This window comes from Rhincodon typus, chromosome 23, assembly GCF_021869965.1.
Source record: "Rhincodon typus isolate 14 chromosome 23, sRhiTyp1.1, whole genome shotgun sequence".
Lineage (NCBI taxonomy): Eukaryota > Metazoa > Chordata > Chondrichthyes > Orectolobiformes > Rhincodontidae > Rhincodon > Rhincodon typus.
The window spans coordinates 3,239,427-3,255,995 of NC_063354.1; the positions used below are offsets into that span (position 1 = coordinate 3,239,427).

Genomic DNA, 16,569 nt, shown 5'->3' on the forward strand with positions numbered 1-16,569 from the left:
TCCATCCTATGTTGCCATATTTAAAGCTCAGCTGCACACCATTTCATGTGCTAGAAGGCAAAAACAAAGCTTCTCACTCTGGTGCTCAGGTCTCTACCCTCATGACATAGCCCAGAGGAAAAGGAAAACAAACTCTTTGCTACAAGGACAGGGGCCTGGAGTTTTTAGTGGTCAGGGTGTTGGAAAGGAGAGCAGTGCTTTCACCTACAGATCACCACAGGGCATTTTACCACTAGACCAAGCCAGCTTGGGTCCAAATTGCAGCCAGGTAAATGCTGTGTGCTGGGTGAAAAGGGATACCTAGCAGAACACTTTCCGTTTGCTGGGGACAGTACTTCGCTCCTATATCACCTCTAACTTTGCAGTAAGGACTTGTTGGGCTAAAAAAAACACTGGAAGTCACAGACAGGCCCCCTCAGCCAGTGCTGACATCAGTGAGCACGCTCCTAAAAAGCAATATGAAGTACAGAAAGGCTAGCAGCACCCAAGTAACCAAGCAGTTTTGCAGAAGAATGCATACTGTAGCATCACTGAACTTCCAAAGTAAAATACTGAAGGACCAAAGTGCGCTCAAGAGCGGACATAAATGTATGACAAAGCTGGTGGTTTGCTGATGCTGACTTGTGTGGACAAACAGTTGAAAAGGATGGTGGTCACACAGCATGCAAGAATGTTGTTGTGAAGCAGTCTGATGATGGCTGGGACTAGCACTCAGCTCTGATTTCCACGTCAGGACTTTGTGCCTAGTTTCTCAACGAAAGAGAGAAGAATTGGAAGCAGCTCTTAAACAAGTCAAGTTGATATTTCAAATGATATGCAAGTTTATGGAAATAAACATGGTCACTGCTCAATGGTGAGATAAAGTCACCATTTAAGGCTGGAAAGAATAACATTTGATGCCAAGATTCTTATCTTTACACTCTCTCTATACTGCCTATCTGTCCGGACATTACTTATGCCAAACCAGGGAAAAGGTAAACTCTATCCTTGAACTATCTCCACAGACGCTGCTTGACCTGCTATTTTTACATTGTGTTTGATGAATTTATTTCAGCTCTTTCATGAAGTAACAGAAATTTGATGAGTGTAATACAGTTAGACCATAAGACATAGGAGCAGAAGTAGATCATTCTGTCCATAGAGTTTTCTCTGCCATTCAATGAGATCATGGCTGATCTTATAATCCTCAACTCCATTTTCCAGCCTTTTCCTAATCACCCTCAATTCCCTCATATTAAAAACGTGTCTATCTCAGACTTGAATACACATACTGACAGTCTCATGACCCTTTGCAGTAAAGAATTTCACAGATCCACAACCCTCAAGAAATTCCTTCTGTCTTCAATGTGTCACTTCTTATTCTGAGATTATGCCTTTTGGTTCTAGATTCTCCCACAAGGAGAAACAACCTTTTCTCACCTACCCTTTCAGGTCCTCTAAGAATTCTGTATTTTAATAGGGCTTCTCAATCTTCTAAGTTTAATGAGTACAAGTCCAACCTACTCAACCTCTCCAAGACAGTTCCTCTATTCCAGGGAAGGGCCAGTGAACCTTCTCTGGACTGCCTCCAATGCCAGTATATCTTTCCTTAGATAAAAGGAGCCCAAAACTGTTCACAATATTCCAGCTGTGACCTGAATAGTGTCTTGTATAATTTTACAAAAAATTGTATTTTTAAACACTGCATTCCCTTTGAAAGGAAGGCAAACATTCCATTTGCCTTCCCTGTTACCTACTGAACTTGAATGTTGGCTTTTGAGGATTGATGCACAAAATCTCCCAAATCCCTCTGTTTGATAACTTCTGCATTCTTTCTCCATTTAAATAATATTCAGCTTCTCTATTGTCCCTACTAAAGTGCATAACCTCAAATTATATTCTAAACGCCAAGTTTCTGCTCACATAACCCATCTATATCTTTCAGCACTCATTTTCACCACTTGTCTTTCTATCTATTTTTGTGTCATTTGCAAACTTAGCAATAGTATAGTCACTTTCCTCATTCAAGTTAATTTTTAATTCTTCAATTATTAATTAATGCAGGCAATGCCTACAAAGTTTAAGGGTAGTTAGGGATTGGGAAATAAGCGGCTATCAAGGCATCTATGAATCAACCACATTGCTGTGGGTTTGGAATCATATGTAGGCCAGATCAAATAAACATCGCTGACATCCGTCCTCTAAAGAGGAGATCAGTGAACCATGTGGGCTTTTACAAGTCGATTGTCTCAGTAATGGAGACCAGCAAATTAACTTTCAGTTCCAGATTTTATTGACTAAGTTGAAGTATCACCAGTTATCACAGTGGGACATGAACCCGTGTCTCAACAGCATTAGTTGCAGCCTCTGGATTACTATCCCATTCATGTTAACACTACACTGCCTCACCCATATAAATCAATTTTCCAAAAGCATCTGACAAAATGCCATGTGACTTGGTAGCAAAAAAAACTGTGAAAACAGATAGGAAATTCGTCAAGAAAGCGAAATATTGAAGAGATGTTTGTTTTACAAATGGATGTGGGGAGGAGGAGGGATGAAGGAGGAGACTCCAGCACTGTTCATTCATAGGTTGATATTAAGACTAGTGCTGTTTTGATATAGTAAAACAAAGAGCGAGAGCCAGATTTCAGTCACGCACGAGACTGGAGGAGCTGAGGTTGTTCACCTTACAGCTGAGCAGGTCAAGAGGAAATTTGATAAGAGCTATGGAAAAATCATGAAAGGTTTTGACAAAGTGAATAAGGTGAAATGCTTTCCAACTGCAAAAACATCAGCAACCAGAGGACAAAATTAAAGAGACTAGCAAAAGAAGCAGGAGTTAGCAACAGTAAATATCTTCATAGAGCATTATGATCAGAAAAGCTGCTTGAAAAAGGGTGGTGCATGCACACTCAATAGACAATTGGAGAAATACTTAAAAGTGAAAAGAAACAGTATGAGAGAATTAAGTGAATTGCTGTTCCAAAAAACAAACCTCCACATATAATGAAAGAAAGGCCCCTTGTTCAGAGAAATTCTATGATCATTGTTTTTGATGTTGTTTGAGATCTTGAGTGGACACACAACCTTCAACTCAAAAAGTAAATGTCATAAAGGCAAAATCAAAACATCCTTTAAAAAAAAAGTCAGAGAACCAAACATTTCCTACAATTAGACATAAATTACAAACTTGACTTTAATGCAAATAATCTATTTCCTTTTTAGGCCACAATTCTTTTATCTAACAGCCTCATACCCCACTTCCTGGCCAATTCTAAAACCAACAGTAGTTATGATTCCAATGGAAGGCACACATCTCATAAACATCCCTTGGCGTGATGCTTGAACATTATAATCACCTAGCAACCAGTCACACCTGCTTCAGTGCCTTGTTTATTTAGATATTTCTAAGGAAGGGATAAATCCAACAACTACAGGCTTGTAACTGATTAGGAAATCAGAGACAATAATCTGGGACAAAACTAATTGGCATTTAGAAAAGTACGTGCTAACAAATGAAAGTTAAAAATTAATAAAGGAAAATCATGTTAAAATTAACTAGAGTTCTTTGCTGAAATAATGGAGTTGATGAAATGAAGACAGGAGAGTTGATAAAGCACCTCACAAAATACTTTGAAAACTGAAAGCCACAGGATTACAGGGACCACAGTAGAATAGAATAAAAACCAGCCATGGAACAGACTCAATGTGGATTTTACTAATTTCAAAATCTCCCCATCTCATCCCAAGATCAGCACTCCCTCTCATCCCCGCCTCCTTGACCTGTCCATCTTCTCTCCCATCTACCTGCCCCTCCCTCCTCACTGACCAATCCCCAACCCCACTTCCTACCTACACTCACCTTTACTAGCTTCATCCCTGCCTCCTTGATCTGTCTGTCTTCTCTCTCACCTATCCAGTCCATTATACACCTGCTATCACCACTCACCCTTCTCTATTTATTTCAGAGCCCCCTTCCCCTCCCACATTTCTGAACAAGGGTCCCGACCCGAAACATCAGCTTCCCTGCTCCTCTGATGCTGCCTGGCCTGCTGTGTTCCTCCAGCTCCACACTTTGTTATCTTGGACTCCAGCATCGGCAGTTCCTACTATCCCCAAGGTGAAAGTAATGCTTTTTTTATATACTAGGATGTAGCATGCAGAGGGATTCTAGAGGGAGTTAGCGTTGGGTCATCTGTTCCTTTTGGTTTATAGCAATTACCTGAATGTCTGTATAAAGGGCATCACCACAAAAAGTTTATAGATGATAAAAATTGGCAAGGTAACAGATTTCGTGAGGAAAGACTACGGGGAAAATGGGCAGGCACTTTTAATGCCAAGTAGGTGATGTCAGAGTATTTACAGTACATAAAAGACTGTTTCACTCATCTTGTCTGTGCTGATCATCAAGCATCTATTTATTTTAATCCTATTTTTCAGTACTTTATCTGGGCATTTCAAGTGTTTGTCCAAAGACTTTGTAAAGTGATACAGTTTGTTAGAAAGGAGGAGGATGGGCAATGTAAAGAGGTGCAGTGTTGAAGAGCATGTCGTCGTTGGCAATTACTCACTAGCAAGTCTGACTGCCGGCCTAGGAAATTCCATGTCACTGGTCATTGGTTCTGTGACTGATGAGCCTGATCCTACAGCCATATCTCTGATGGCATTTGGTAGGTGTTCCTGGGAGGTGGAATTGGTCCTTGTTTAGATAAAGTAAATAAGCAGAAACTGTTTCCAGTGGGGTAAGGGTCAGAAACTAGATTGAAAATAACGGACAAGAGAACAACATGAAGCATTAGGAAACAGTAAACTGAAATTTGGTGTGCGTTGGTTGAAAGGATGGTGGAAGCAGACTTAAGAATAGCTTTCAAAAGGGAATAAAGCAAGGAAGTGATGCTACACCTCTCCAAATCATTGATCAGACCACATCTGGAGCATTATGTCCAGTTCTTGGGCACCTTATTGAAGGGTGGATTTTAAAGCCCTGGGGAGAATACAAGGGAAATTTAATAGCATGACACCAGGAATGACAGATATTTTGGATACAAAGGAAATATTAGTGAAATCAGGCTTAATCTTGTCTGCTCCAAGGAGAATGAGAGGTGACCGTATTGAAGTGTTCAAAATTATAAACAATTTTGACAAGGCTAAGAAAGATATTCTGTTTCCACTAGTTGGTATGTCAGTAACTCAGAGTCAATTTCAAGATTGTCGGCAAGAGATCTAGGATTGAGAGGAGGAGAAACCTCTTTACTGAGTTCTTAGGATTTGAAGCACACTGCCTGGAGAGTGGTGGAGGCAGATTCCATGGGAGGTTTCCAAACAAAACAAAAGAGCAGATATACATTTGAAACGGGTGAATTTGGAGGGCTACAGAGATAGGGCTGGAGAGTGGGACTAGCCGCGTAGCTCTTTTAGTAGCTGCTGCAGACACAATGGACTGAATGGCCTCTTTCTGGAATGTAAAGTTTTATTTTTGCAATTCAAAACGAGTGCTGGAGGGAAGAAAAATAAAGTTATGGTGAAAGAACAGGTGAATTAAATCAATTAGACCCTACACCTTAAATTCCAGTAGAATGACATGCAGCCCCCCCACCACTTCCCACCCCTACCCCACCCCACAAGGTTCCCCACTTGTCAAGCTCCTGGCGGGCAGGGGTGAATTGGGTCACTTTCATTCATCCACACCCTTGATAGGCTACAACAAGGTTAAGTTAAAAAGAATCCTTTCATATGTGGATGTCTTGCCCCTAGGCAACATGAACTGGTTTTAAAATGGACCCAATTTAATCAGGTGTAGAGCTGGATGAACACAGCAGGCCAAGCAGCATCAGAGGAGCAGGAAAGCTGACGTTTCAGGCCTAGACCCAGGCTTTCTTAGGTTAACAAAGCAGGAGTTTATTAGTTACTAGACAAGAGAAAAATAGTAATGCAGCACACATTCTTCCCATTTCTAACCTGGCAGGCAAGGCCCAAAGAAATAAAAAAAGTTAAGATATATGGATCAATCAAAGTTATTCATAAATAGTAGATAGTCGAACATGCGGGTGTTACATGGGATGTTACTGACAGTGCTGATGTTGGCAATTGAAGCGTCAATTTTGAGATTCTTGGCTTTGCAAGTTGCTAGAAATTCTTTTGTCCTGGTTCTTTTCAACAGTGGTTTCTAAATAACTGGCTTCTAGCTCAGAGGGAGAATCTTTTCTCTTCCTTCACCTGTAGTGCAGGGATGTTTAATGACTGTCCTCAAAAGCTGTGACCTTCATAACAGACTGGTCCATAAACTAGATGTCAGGCCACAAACGTACACAGAATTGCAAATCATATGTCTCTTGCCCAGACCTATGTATATATTTTTTTAAAAATCATGTTCACGGCAGAAGATAATTCCCAGGGGATTACAGCTCAGTTTGTACTACATTTCTACCACTGAAACATCCTTGACAGCTGCAGGCGTGACATTCAGATCCTCTCCAGACAGCCACTGAATTTGCACCTGTACTCCTTTTGGCTATAACAATCTTCAGAAAAATAAACAAAACATGCTGGAATTTGAAAGTTTGACATATCCTTAGGTAACCAACTTATCATGACAACTGGCTTAACAAGTCAAATGGCATCTTCTGGCAGTATCAATACAACTATCTAGTGTTGACAAATGAACTCCACAAACATTCTGGGTATCACTATTTATAGTGAAGGGTATCAGAATCAAAATGAAGCCTTGTTGGAAGGACTCCTACAAAGAAATACCTCTTTAAAAGACCTTTGTTCAAAGGCCAGAGAGAAAGCAAGAATCAATGGGAATCAAGACATGACAAAGGCTCAGCAAGGATTCAGCATGTTCAAGAGCTGTAGGCCTGGGAATGGAAGGGAGGTTACCACTGGCTCCATAACAGACAGTGACATAGTGAGGAGGTCACAGCAAAACACGGAATAGTGGAGCCAAGTCAGGATTTACCTCTATTTTACTCTGCTGCACATCCTGAAAAAGGGCAATGTGTAATAGCAGAATCCTGAAGAGCAACATGATGGCTCAGTGGTTGGCACTGCTGCCTCAACACCAAGGACCCAGGTTCAATTCCAGCCTCGGCAACTGTCTGCATGGAGTTTGCACATTCTCCCAATGTCTGCGTGAGTTTGCACCGGGTGCTCCAGTTTCCTCCCACAATCCAAAGACGTGCAGGTTAGGTGGACTGGCCATGCTAAATTGCCCATAGTGTCGAGCGATAGGCAGGCTAGCCATGGGAAAATGCAGGGTTACAGGGATAGAATGGGACTGGGTGGGATGCTGTCTGAAGGGTCAGTGTGGGCTTGATGGGCCAAATGGCCTGCTTACACAGTGTAGGCATTCTGAGTTAAAAACCAAAATACTGCGGATGCTTGAAGTCTGAAACAAACAAATGCTGGAGAAACTCAGCAGGTCTGGCAGCATCTGTGGAGAGCAAAACAGTTAATATTTCAATTCCAGAATGCTTTCTCTTTGGAACAGCTTTTCCAGCATGTTTTTTTACTTCAGATTTCCACCATCTGCAATAATTTGTTTTTAGAAAAGGTAGCAACACCTCAGATTGTGAAGTAAGTTTATCTAGCGACTTGAATCTGAACAGAGCAATGTTGTCCCAGGCTCACCATCCCAAACCTGGACAGTTCTACAGCCAAACTAGAAGTGGCTGAACTCAGACACTTCCTGATCGCTGGACAGAGGAGCTTCCTTTAGTAAGTAAGGTTTCTCAGCGACAGTTAGATCAGGCTTGACTGTGAACACTTCACAGACAACAGAGATTGTCCAGCTTCACCTCCCCTTTGATGGGGACACTGGCCAGTAGTCAGCACTGGACCTCTATTTAGAATGGCCTTCACAACTGAACAGATTAAAGTTACTTAAATAAACATCTTACTTCTGATTTTTATCTTGTTTGTTGCAATGTCAGAAATATCTTGAAGCATAATCACGCTTTTGGTTTTCAAACTGATCAGATCTGGATGTCAAAGCAATAGAAGACAAGTTGTGTCTAACTAGGAACAAGTCACTACTGTGAAACCCAATACCTTTCTAACGCTCCCTCCGGCTACAATGTACTTCATAATACACAGCTAACCAGTTCCAGCCACACCTGGGCTAAATAGAGGTGAGCATTAAATGATGAAACCCTCCCCACCCTGACAGGGACTCAGAGCCTGGGGCCCCAGTGAACAGATTCAGTATCAAATTATATACTCAACAAGTTGATTAAAACAACAGATGCGCTTAGCGTGCTGCATTAGCAAAATCAAATATTAACTTTCCCAGTTACCAAGGGAACTCCTATTGTACAGTTCCTAACAAAAAAGGCAACAGTATGTTTCAGCAGAGATAGTAGGAACTGCAGATGCTGGAGAATCCGAGACAACAAGGGGCAGGGCTGGATGAACACAGCAGGTCAAGCACCATCACAGGAGCAGAAAGGCTGACGTTTCGGACCTAGACCCTTCATCAGAAATGGGGGAGGGGAAGGGGGTTCTGGAATAAATAGGGAGAGAGGGGGAGGCAGATAGAAGATGGATAGAGGAGAGGATAGGTGGAGAGGAAACAAACAGGTCGAAGAGGCGGGGATGGAGCCAGTAAAGGTGAATGTAGGTGGGGAGTTAAGGAGGGGATAGGTCAGTCCAGGGAGGACGGACAGGTCAAGGGGGCGGGATGAGGTTAGTCGGTAGGAGATGGGGGTGCGGCTTGAGGTGGGAGGAGGGGATAGGTGGGAGGAAGAACAGGTTAGGGAGGCGGGGACGAGCTGGACTGGTTTTGGGATGCGGTAGGGGGAGGGGAGATTTTGAAGCTTGTGAAATCCACACTGGGCTGCAGGGTTCCCAAGCGGAAATGAGTTGCTGTTCCTGCAACCTTCGGGTGGCATCGTTGTGGCACTGCAGGAGGCCCAGGATGGACATGTCGTCTGAGGAATGGGAGGGGGAGTTGAAATGGTTCACGACTGGGAGGTGCAGTTGTTTATTGCGAACCGAGCGTAGGTGTTCTGCAAAGCGGTCCCCAAGCCTCCACTTGGTTTCCCCGATGTAGAGGAAGCCACACCAGGCACAGTATACCACATTGGCAGTATGTTTCAGCAGCTTACTAACAATTTCAGAGCGCACACCCACTATCTACATTCAACCCAGTGAGTCAAGCTCAAAGAACCTAACCTTCACAGCCTCAGTATCTTCACGAGCACTTGATGTGCAATGTCCTCCTCACCAGATACTTTTGTAATGAGGAAATGCAGCAGCCAATTTGCACAAAGCAAGACCCCACAACAATAACGTTCAGGCAATAAGTCTCAAATGATTGATCAGCAACACCCAAGAGATCTCCCATGTAGTTCTTTCAGCAGCAGTCACAGGATTTTAGACGTCCACCTGAGAGCTCAGATGTTTAATCTCAGAAGACCAGAACCAGTCCCCACACTGCCCCACACGAGCCGTCACAATGGGGCAACAGTGCCTTCCACACAGCTCACACTGCCTCCTGACCATTCCTCCCCACCATGGGGCAGCGTCAGGCTCTGCACTGCACGTGGAATATGAGCTGATAAGTGCTCATCATGGAGCCAGAATAGCAGCAAACTCAGATCTCAGTTATGGACAGTAGGGTGTGTACTGGGGCTGGAGACGAAGTAAAACTCTGTCCTTAGGGAGAGAGCACCATGAGATTCAGGAATGCCTGATAGCTAAAAGCAGTCAATCACAACGAAGTCTAAGTCAGGCGATGAACCCTCTTTCGGAGAAAAACTAAAGTGAGATATAAAAGACTTCATATAACATGTATGAGCACGTTTTGTAGATTTAAATATTCAATGTGCCCCTGAGGCGAAGAAACAAATTTTTACCTGGAATCCTTTGCATTCAGCAAGAGGAGGGGCTAACAAACCAGAGCACCTGCCATTCCTAGGCCGGAGAGGGGCAGCATTCTCACCAATCCCCGACCTCATAAGCCGCAATGAAATGCTCAGTTACAGCTCCTCTCACACACGAGGGGCTGGGCCAAAGTTAAGGCAAACAACACTACACAGACAGATCCTTCCCTGTCTGATCTCTTGAGATAACAAGGTGTAGAGCTGGATGAACACAGCAGGCCAAGCAGCATCATAGGAGCAGGAAGGCTGACGTTTCGGGCCTAGACCCTTCATCAGAAATGGGGGAGGGGAAGAGGGTTCTGAAATAAATAGGGAGAGAGGGGGAGGCGGATAGAGGAGAAGATAGGTCGAGAGGAAACAAACAGGTCAAAGAGGCGGGGATGGAGCCAGTAAAGGGGAGTGTAGGTGGGGAGTTAGGGAGGGGATAGGTCAGTCCAGGGAGGACGGACAGGTCAAGGGGGCGGGATGAGGCCAGTAGGTAGGAGATGGGGGTGGGGCTTGAGGTGGGAAGAGGGGATAGGTGGGAGGAAGAACAGGTTAGGGAGGCGGGGACGAGCTGGGCTGGTTTTGGGATGTGGTAGGGGGAGGGGAGATTTTGAAGCTTGCAAAATCCACATGGATATCATTGGGCTGCAGGGTTCCCAAGCGGAATATGAGTTGCTGTTCCTGCAACCTTCGGGTGGCATCGTTGTGGCACTGCAGGAGGACCAGGATGGACATGTCGTCTGAGGAATGGGAGGGGGAGTTGAAATGGTTCGTGACTGGGAGGTGCAGTTGTTTATTGCGAACCGAGCGTAGGTGTTCTGCAAGGCGGTCCCCAAGCCTCCGCTTGGTTTCCCCGATGTAGAGGAGGCCACAACGGGTACAGCGGATGCAGTATACCACATTAGCAGATGTGCAGGTGAACATCTGCTTGATGTGGAAAGTCTTCTTGGGGCCTGGGATGGGGGTGAGGGAGGAGGTGTGGGGGCAGGTGTAGCACTTCCTGTGGTTGCAGGGAAAAGTGCCGGGTGTGGTGGGGCTGGAGGGGAGTGTGGAGCGGACAAGGGAGTCATGGAGAGAGTGGTCCCTCTAGAAAGCAGATAAGGGTGGGGAGGGAAAAATATCTTTGGTGGTGGGGTCGGATTGCAGATGGCGGAAGTGTCGGAGGATGATGCGTTGGATCCGGAGGTTGGTGGGGTGGTATGTGACTCCCTTGTCCGCTCCACACTCCCCTCCAGTCCCACCACCCCCCGCACTTTTCCCTGCAACTGCAGGAAGTGCTACACCTGCACCCACACCTCCTCCCTCACCCCCATACCAGGCCCCAAGAAGACTTTCCATATCAAGCAGATGTTCACCTGCACATCTGCTAATGTGGTATACTTCATCCGCTGTACCCGTTGAGGCCTCCTCTACATCGGGGAAACCAAGCGGAGGCTTGGGGACCGCCTTGCAGAACGCCTACGCTCGGTTCGCAATAAACAACTGCACCTCCCAGTCACGAACCATTTCAACTCCCCCTCCCATTCCTCAGACGACATGTCCATCCTGGGCCTCCTGCAGTGCCACAACGATGCCACCCGAAGGTTGCAGGAACAGCAACTCATATTCCGCTTGGGAACCCTGCAGCCCAATGGTACCAATGTGGATTTCACAAGCTTCAAAATCTCCCCTCCTGCTACCGCATCCCAAAACCAGTCCAGCTCGTCCCTGCCTCCCTAACCTATACTTCCTCCCAACTATCTCCTCCTCCCACCTCAAGCCACATCCCCATCTCCTACCTACTAACCTCATCCCGCCCCCTTGACCTGTCCGTCCTCCCTGGACTGACCTATCCCCTCCCTACCTCCCCACCTACACTCACCTTTACTGGCTCCATCCCCGCCTCTTTGACCTGTCTGTTTCCTCTCCCTCTCTCCCTATTTATTTCAGAACCCCCTTCCCCTCCCCCATTTCTGATGAAGGGTCTTGGCCCGAAACGTCAGCCTCTCTGCTCCTATGATGCTGCTTGGCCTGCTGTGTTCATCCAGCTCTACAGCTTGTTACCTCAGGTTTTCCAGCATCTGCAGTTCCTACTATCCCTGTCTGATCTCTTGTCCAGTGACATTGGCTGCAGGCCACAAGCTTTATTTACCAAACAATTCAATAGGTTTGAAGTGAGAATCAGCAAACTAAATAACCGATTCACAGGTCAAACGTCCAAGAGGAGAAAGCAGCCAAACCCTGCAGTGATAGAAACGTGAAGCAACAGCAGAATTCACAGCAGCTCAGACCACAAGACCAGACCTTTTATACAGTCAGTCATACAGCACAGAAACAGACCCTTTAGTCCAACTTGTCCACATCGACTATGTTCCCAAACTAAACTAGTCCCACCTGCCTGTGTTTGGCCCATATATCTCCAAGCCTTTCCTATTCAGCTACTTAGCCAAATGGTCTTTTAAATGTTGTAAATGTACCTGCATCCACCATTTCCTCTGGCAGTTCATTCCACAACTAACTACTGTGTTAAAAAGAACCAAAAGAACTGCGGATGCTGTAAATCAGGAACAAAAACAAAGTTGCTAGAAAAGCTCAGCAGGTCTGGCAGCAACTATGAAGGAAAAAACAGAGTTAATGTTTCGGATCTGGTGACCCTTCCTCAGAACTTACTGTGTAAAAAGGTTGCCCCTCATGTCCTTTTTAAATCTTTCTCCTCTCACCTGAACAGTATGCTCCTCACCTTAGGGAAAATATCTTTGGTATTCAACCTATCTATGCCCTTCATGATTTTAAAAGCCTCAACAAAAGGTCACTCCTCAACCTCCTACACTCCAGTGAAAAAAGTCCCAGCTGATCACAACAGCAAGTGCTGTTCTCTTTGCAGATAACGACGTGCCGGGGTTAGCAAGACGATGGTAGTTATAGTATTGCTTACATCATCCCAGACCATTCCACAACCCTGAGATCTTTAGGGGAAATTTGAAGGGGTTGTGGGGGGGGGGGAAGCGGTGGTGGGGAAGAGACCTCGTGATGCCCTACACACATTTTCATTTTTCTTCAACATTCAACAACCCAAATTCTACAATCCAGAACATCCTGATACAGTATTAAGTGCCATAAATGAGAAAATATTATTCTCTAAGTTATTATGCTGTCAAATCTTGTTAATCATTTGTCTGTATTCAAAACTGAGATGACTGAACAAGCAAAGCTGAAATATTTTTGCTAAACAAAAATCCCAGCCCAGGTTTAAACACCATGGGTATGCCACAGTACACTGGAGCAACAGTTATGAAAATTAATTCAAAATTATTTTTGAGCCCAGCCTGTAAATATAACCAGTGAGAGTGACTGGAATATTAACAATACAGTTGTCAACATGTGAAATATTCACAATATTCAGAGTAATACATTACAATGACAGCTGTTGCCGGTCAGGCTGACTGTGTATGATGGTGATGGGGAGTCTCCCCTCAAAGTGTGGAGGTCAAAGAACATGTAGGATAGAGGACTGGTATCTCCCAACGTGACACCCTTCCCCAACATCACAACCAACCCCCTACTCCATCCCTCATGTTTCCTTAATCCATCCCACTTCAAGTTCATTATCCCCATGGTTACAGTGCTGGGAGAAGGCCATTCAGCCTAACATGTTTGCACTGACTCTCCAAATGCACGTTTCACTTAATGCCATTATCTAGCCTCCTCCCCATACCCTGCACTTTGGTTCTTTTCAGAAAATTGTCTAACTTCCTTTCAAAACCCTTGACTGGACCTTCCTCTACCATTCTCCAGCACTGCATTCCAGATCCTAACCACCCTTGGGTGAACAAGCTTTTCCCTCTGATCACTTTTGCTTCTTTCGTCAACTCCTTTAAATCTGTGCCCTCACCTTCAATCCTTTCACAAGTGGGAACAGTTTCTCCTCATCTTCTCTGGACAGATTCATCAGGATTTTGATTACCTCTATATGATCTCCTCTCAACCTTTTCTTCAAGGAAAATAGCCCCAACCTTTCCAATCTACTTTCACAACCAAAGTTTCTCATCACCGGCACCGTTCTCGTTCATCTCTTCCACACCTTCTCCAATTCCTTCACATTCTTTGAAAAAAGTGCAGCATCCAGAACTGGTCACAATAGTTCTCTCTCACCTGGAGTAATGTCTTGCACAAGCTCAACATAACCTCCTTGGCTCTTGTACTCTGTGCTCCAGTTAATGAGTAGAATACACGTTACATTATTAAACTGTATTGCCATAACCTGAATCAGTCTTGCCATCTTATGCACGTATAGACTACTTAACCCTCTAACAGTTGTAATCTTCAGTTTGTACTGTCTTTCCATGCTCTTTCTACCAAAATCAACTACTCAACATTTCTTTGCATCGAACTTCATCTGTCTTTTGTTCATTTCACTAAGCAGTCAATGTCCTGCTAATGTACTACACTGTCCACCTCAAGTTTACAATGTTGCTAAATTTTGCATCAGCCACAAATATTGTAATCGCGGCCTGCACCCCAAGGTTAATGTGTACCAGGAGAAGGAAGGATCCCAACAATGACCCATGGGGAATTTCACTATAAACTCCAGCACAAAAACCATTCATTAATCATTACTCATCTCTTAGAGGAAGGTCACCGGACCCGAAACGTTTACTCTGATTTTTTTCTTCAGAGATGCTGCCAGACCTACTGAGCTTTTCCAGCAACTTCTGTTTTTGTTCCTGATTTACAGCATCCACAGTTCTTTCGGTTTTTATATCCGATAACTTACTATCCAATAACCTTCTTTGTCAATTTTAACCATTTGTAGCAATTGAATTAACTCTGCTTTTACCACGGATGGCATTGTACCTTCTTCTTTGGCATGATACAACTATCTCAGCCATGCCCAATGCCTGCACATGCAAATCCCCTGTTTGTCCCTAAAGTAGTCCCCACTCCTCATTTTACTATTCGTATACTTATAGAAGATTTTGGGATATCCTTCTGTTAGCTGCCAACCTCTTTCTATACTCCCTCGTTGCTTCTCTTATTTACAGTTTTTCACCACTGCTCTGTAGTCAGATTTTCAAACATATGTTCTCCCTAATGTTCGATTCCAGCCTCGGGCGACTGTCTGTGCGGAGTTTGCACATTCTCCCCATGTCTGCGTGGGTTTCCTCCCACAGTCCGAAGATGTGCAGGCTAGGTGGATTGGCCATGCTAAATTGCCCGTAGTGTTCAGGGGTGTATGAGTTATGGGGGGGGGGGGGGGGGGGGGGGGAGGATGGGTCTGGGTGGGATGCTCCAAGGGTCGATGTGGACTTGTTGGGCCAAAGGGCCTGTTTCCACACTGTAGGGATTCTATGATTCTAATGTGTCAGAAGTACACTTATTCTACTTTATCAAGTGTCATAACCCACAGAGCTATGGACTAAATGCTAGAAAGTGGGATTAGGCCATCAGACATTAGGCCAGGTACACACTCTGTATCACAAACATTCTACGATTCTATATTAATGCCTATTTCTTTCATCATCCCAGGAGTTGAACTTGTTTACCCTACGTTTCCACTTCTGAAGGAAAATACTTTGCTTCCAAAAGCTCACTCCTTGTAGGTCATTGTTCACCGAACCTTTTTCTGCCAACCTTCAGCTCCAATTCAGGGCCCAGGTCCATTCTTACCCCACTGAAGTTGACTTTATAACAGTTTATTATTCACCACCTGTTTCTTCCCAATGCTATCCCCATCACTCCCCACAGTGCTTTCCAATCTATCCCCACCTCCACAATACCTTGTTGCACCCCCACACCTCTCCTTACCCTTCCAACCTCATTACCCCTCCAGTCCCTTGACTGCACCAGCCCCTATTGCACACCATCCTACTGCTGCCCCTCTAGATCCCTTATTGCCCTCCTCAATCTTCTCACTGACGACACAATGTCCTCACTGCCCCCATCCAGACCCACAATTACCCCTCAATTCTCTCACTGCCCCCATTTCCCAATCCCCTCATTACCCCTCACTGTCCCACTACCCCCATCCTCACGGCGCCGGCCCCGGCCCCATTTCCATTTCCATCCCCATCCCCTCAGGATCACCGCCTCAACATCGGGGATCAAGCCTCTTACCCAGAGCCGGGGCGGGCCCCCAAACTCCGTGTCACAGAGCCACTCCATGCTGCTCAGTCGGCGATCTGGAGACTCTCTGAGGGAATCAGACGCTCAGAAACGATCCTCGACGTTGCGACACCGACACAGCAAAGAAACCGCTTTCCACCCCAAAGTCGGCTTTATCGTCCGCCCAGGGACGGCAGGCAGCCCGCCCACCGGCCCCGCCCACACGCCAGCCGGCCCCGCCCACACGCCAGCCGGCCCCGGCCACCCACGCGGGCTCCTTCCCACCAAAACAGGCCCCAGCCCACACATTCAGACCCCGCCCACTCCGTCCCGCCCACCTACCCCGCCCCCACAACGCGCCAAAAACACTGGCCCCGCCCAAACATAGGCTCCACACACACACCGCCCCACCCACAGACGCACGCACACACACACGCACGCTCAAGGCCCCATCCACACATGTTTCCCGCCTAAAGCGTGCACCGCCTTTCGTCACGCACACGGGCCCCGCCCACACCGGCTCGCATAGAATGCGACGTCCGCACGATAGGACCCAGCCCACACAGTCTAGCACCGCCCCTTGGGCGGGTCACAACCCGCGGAAGGCATGCATCATCGTAGGCTAAGCTCCGCCCAC

General features: G+C 45.6%; 1 protein-coding gene across 6 annotated transcripts in view; it reads right to left on the reverse strand.

Moving 5' to 3' along the window:
* abcc3 (ATP-binding cassette, sub-family C (CFTR/MRP), member 3) overlaps nucleotides 1-16,121 on the reverse strand; it is a 116,400-nt gene extending 100,279 nt beyond the window's left edge. For all 6 annotated transcript variants that reach the window (XM_048610739.1, XM_048610740.1, XM_048610744.1 and 3 more), the window contains exon 1: nucleotides 15,945-16,121. In XM_048610739.1, the coding sequence (XP_048466696.1) occupies nucleotides 15,945-15,992 (48 nt within the window). In that variant the 5' untranslated portion in view covers nucleotides 15,993-16,121. The remainder of the gene's footprint in view (nucleotides 1-15,944) is intronic.
* Nucleotides 16,122-16,569: the final 448 nt, after the last annotated feature.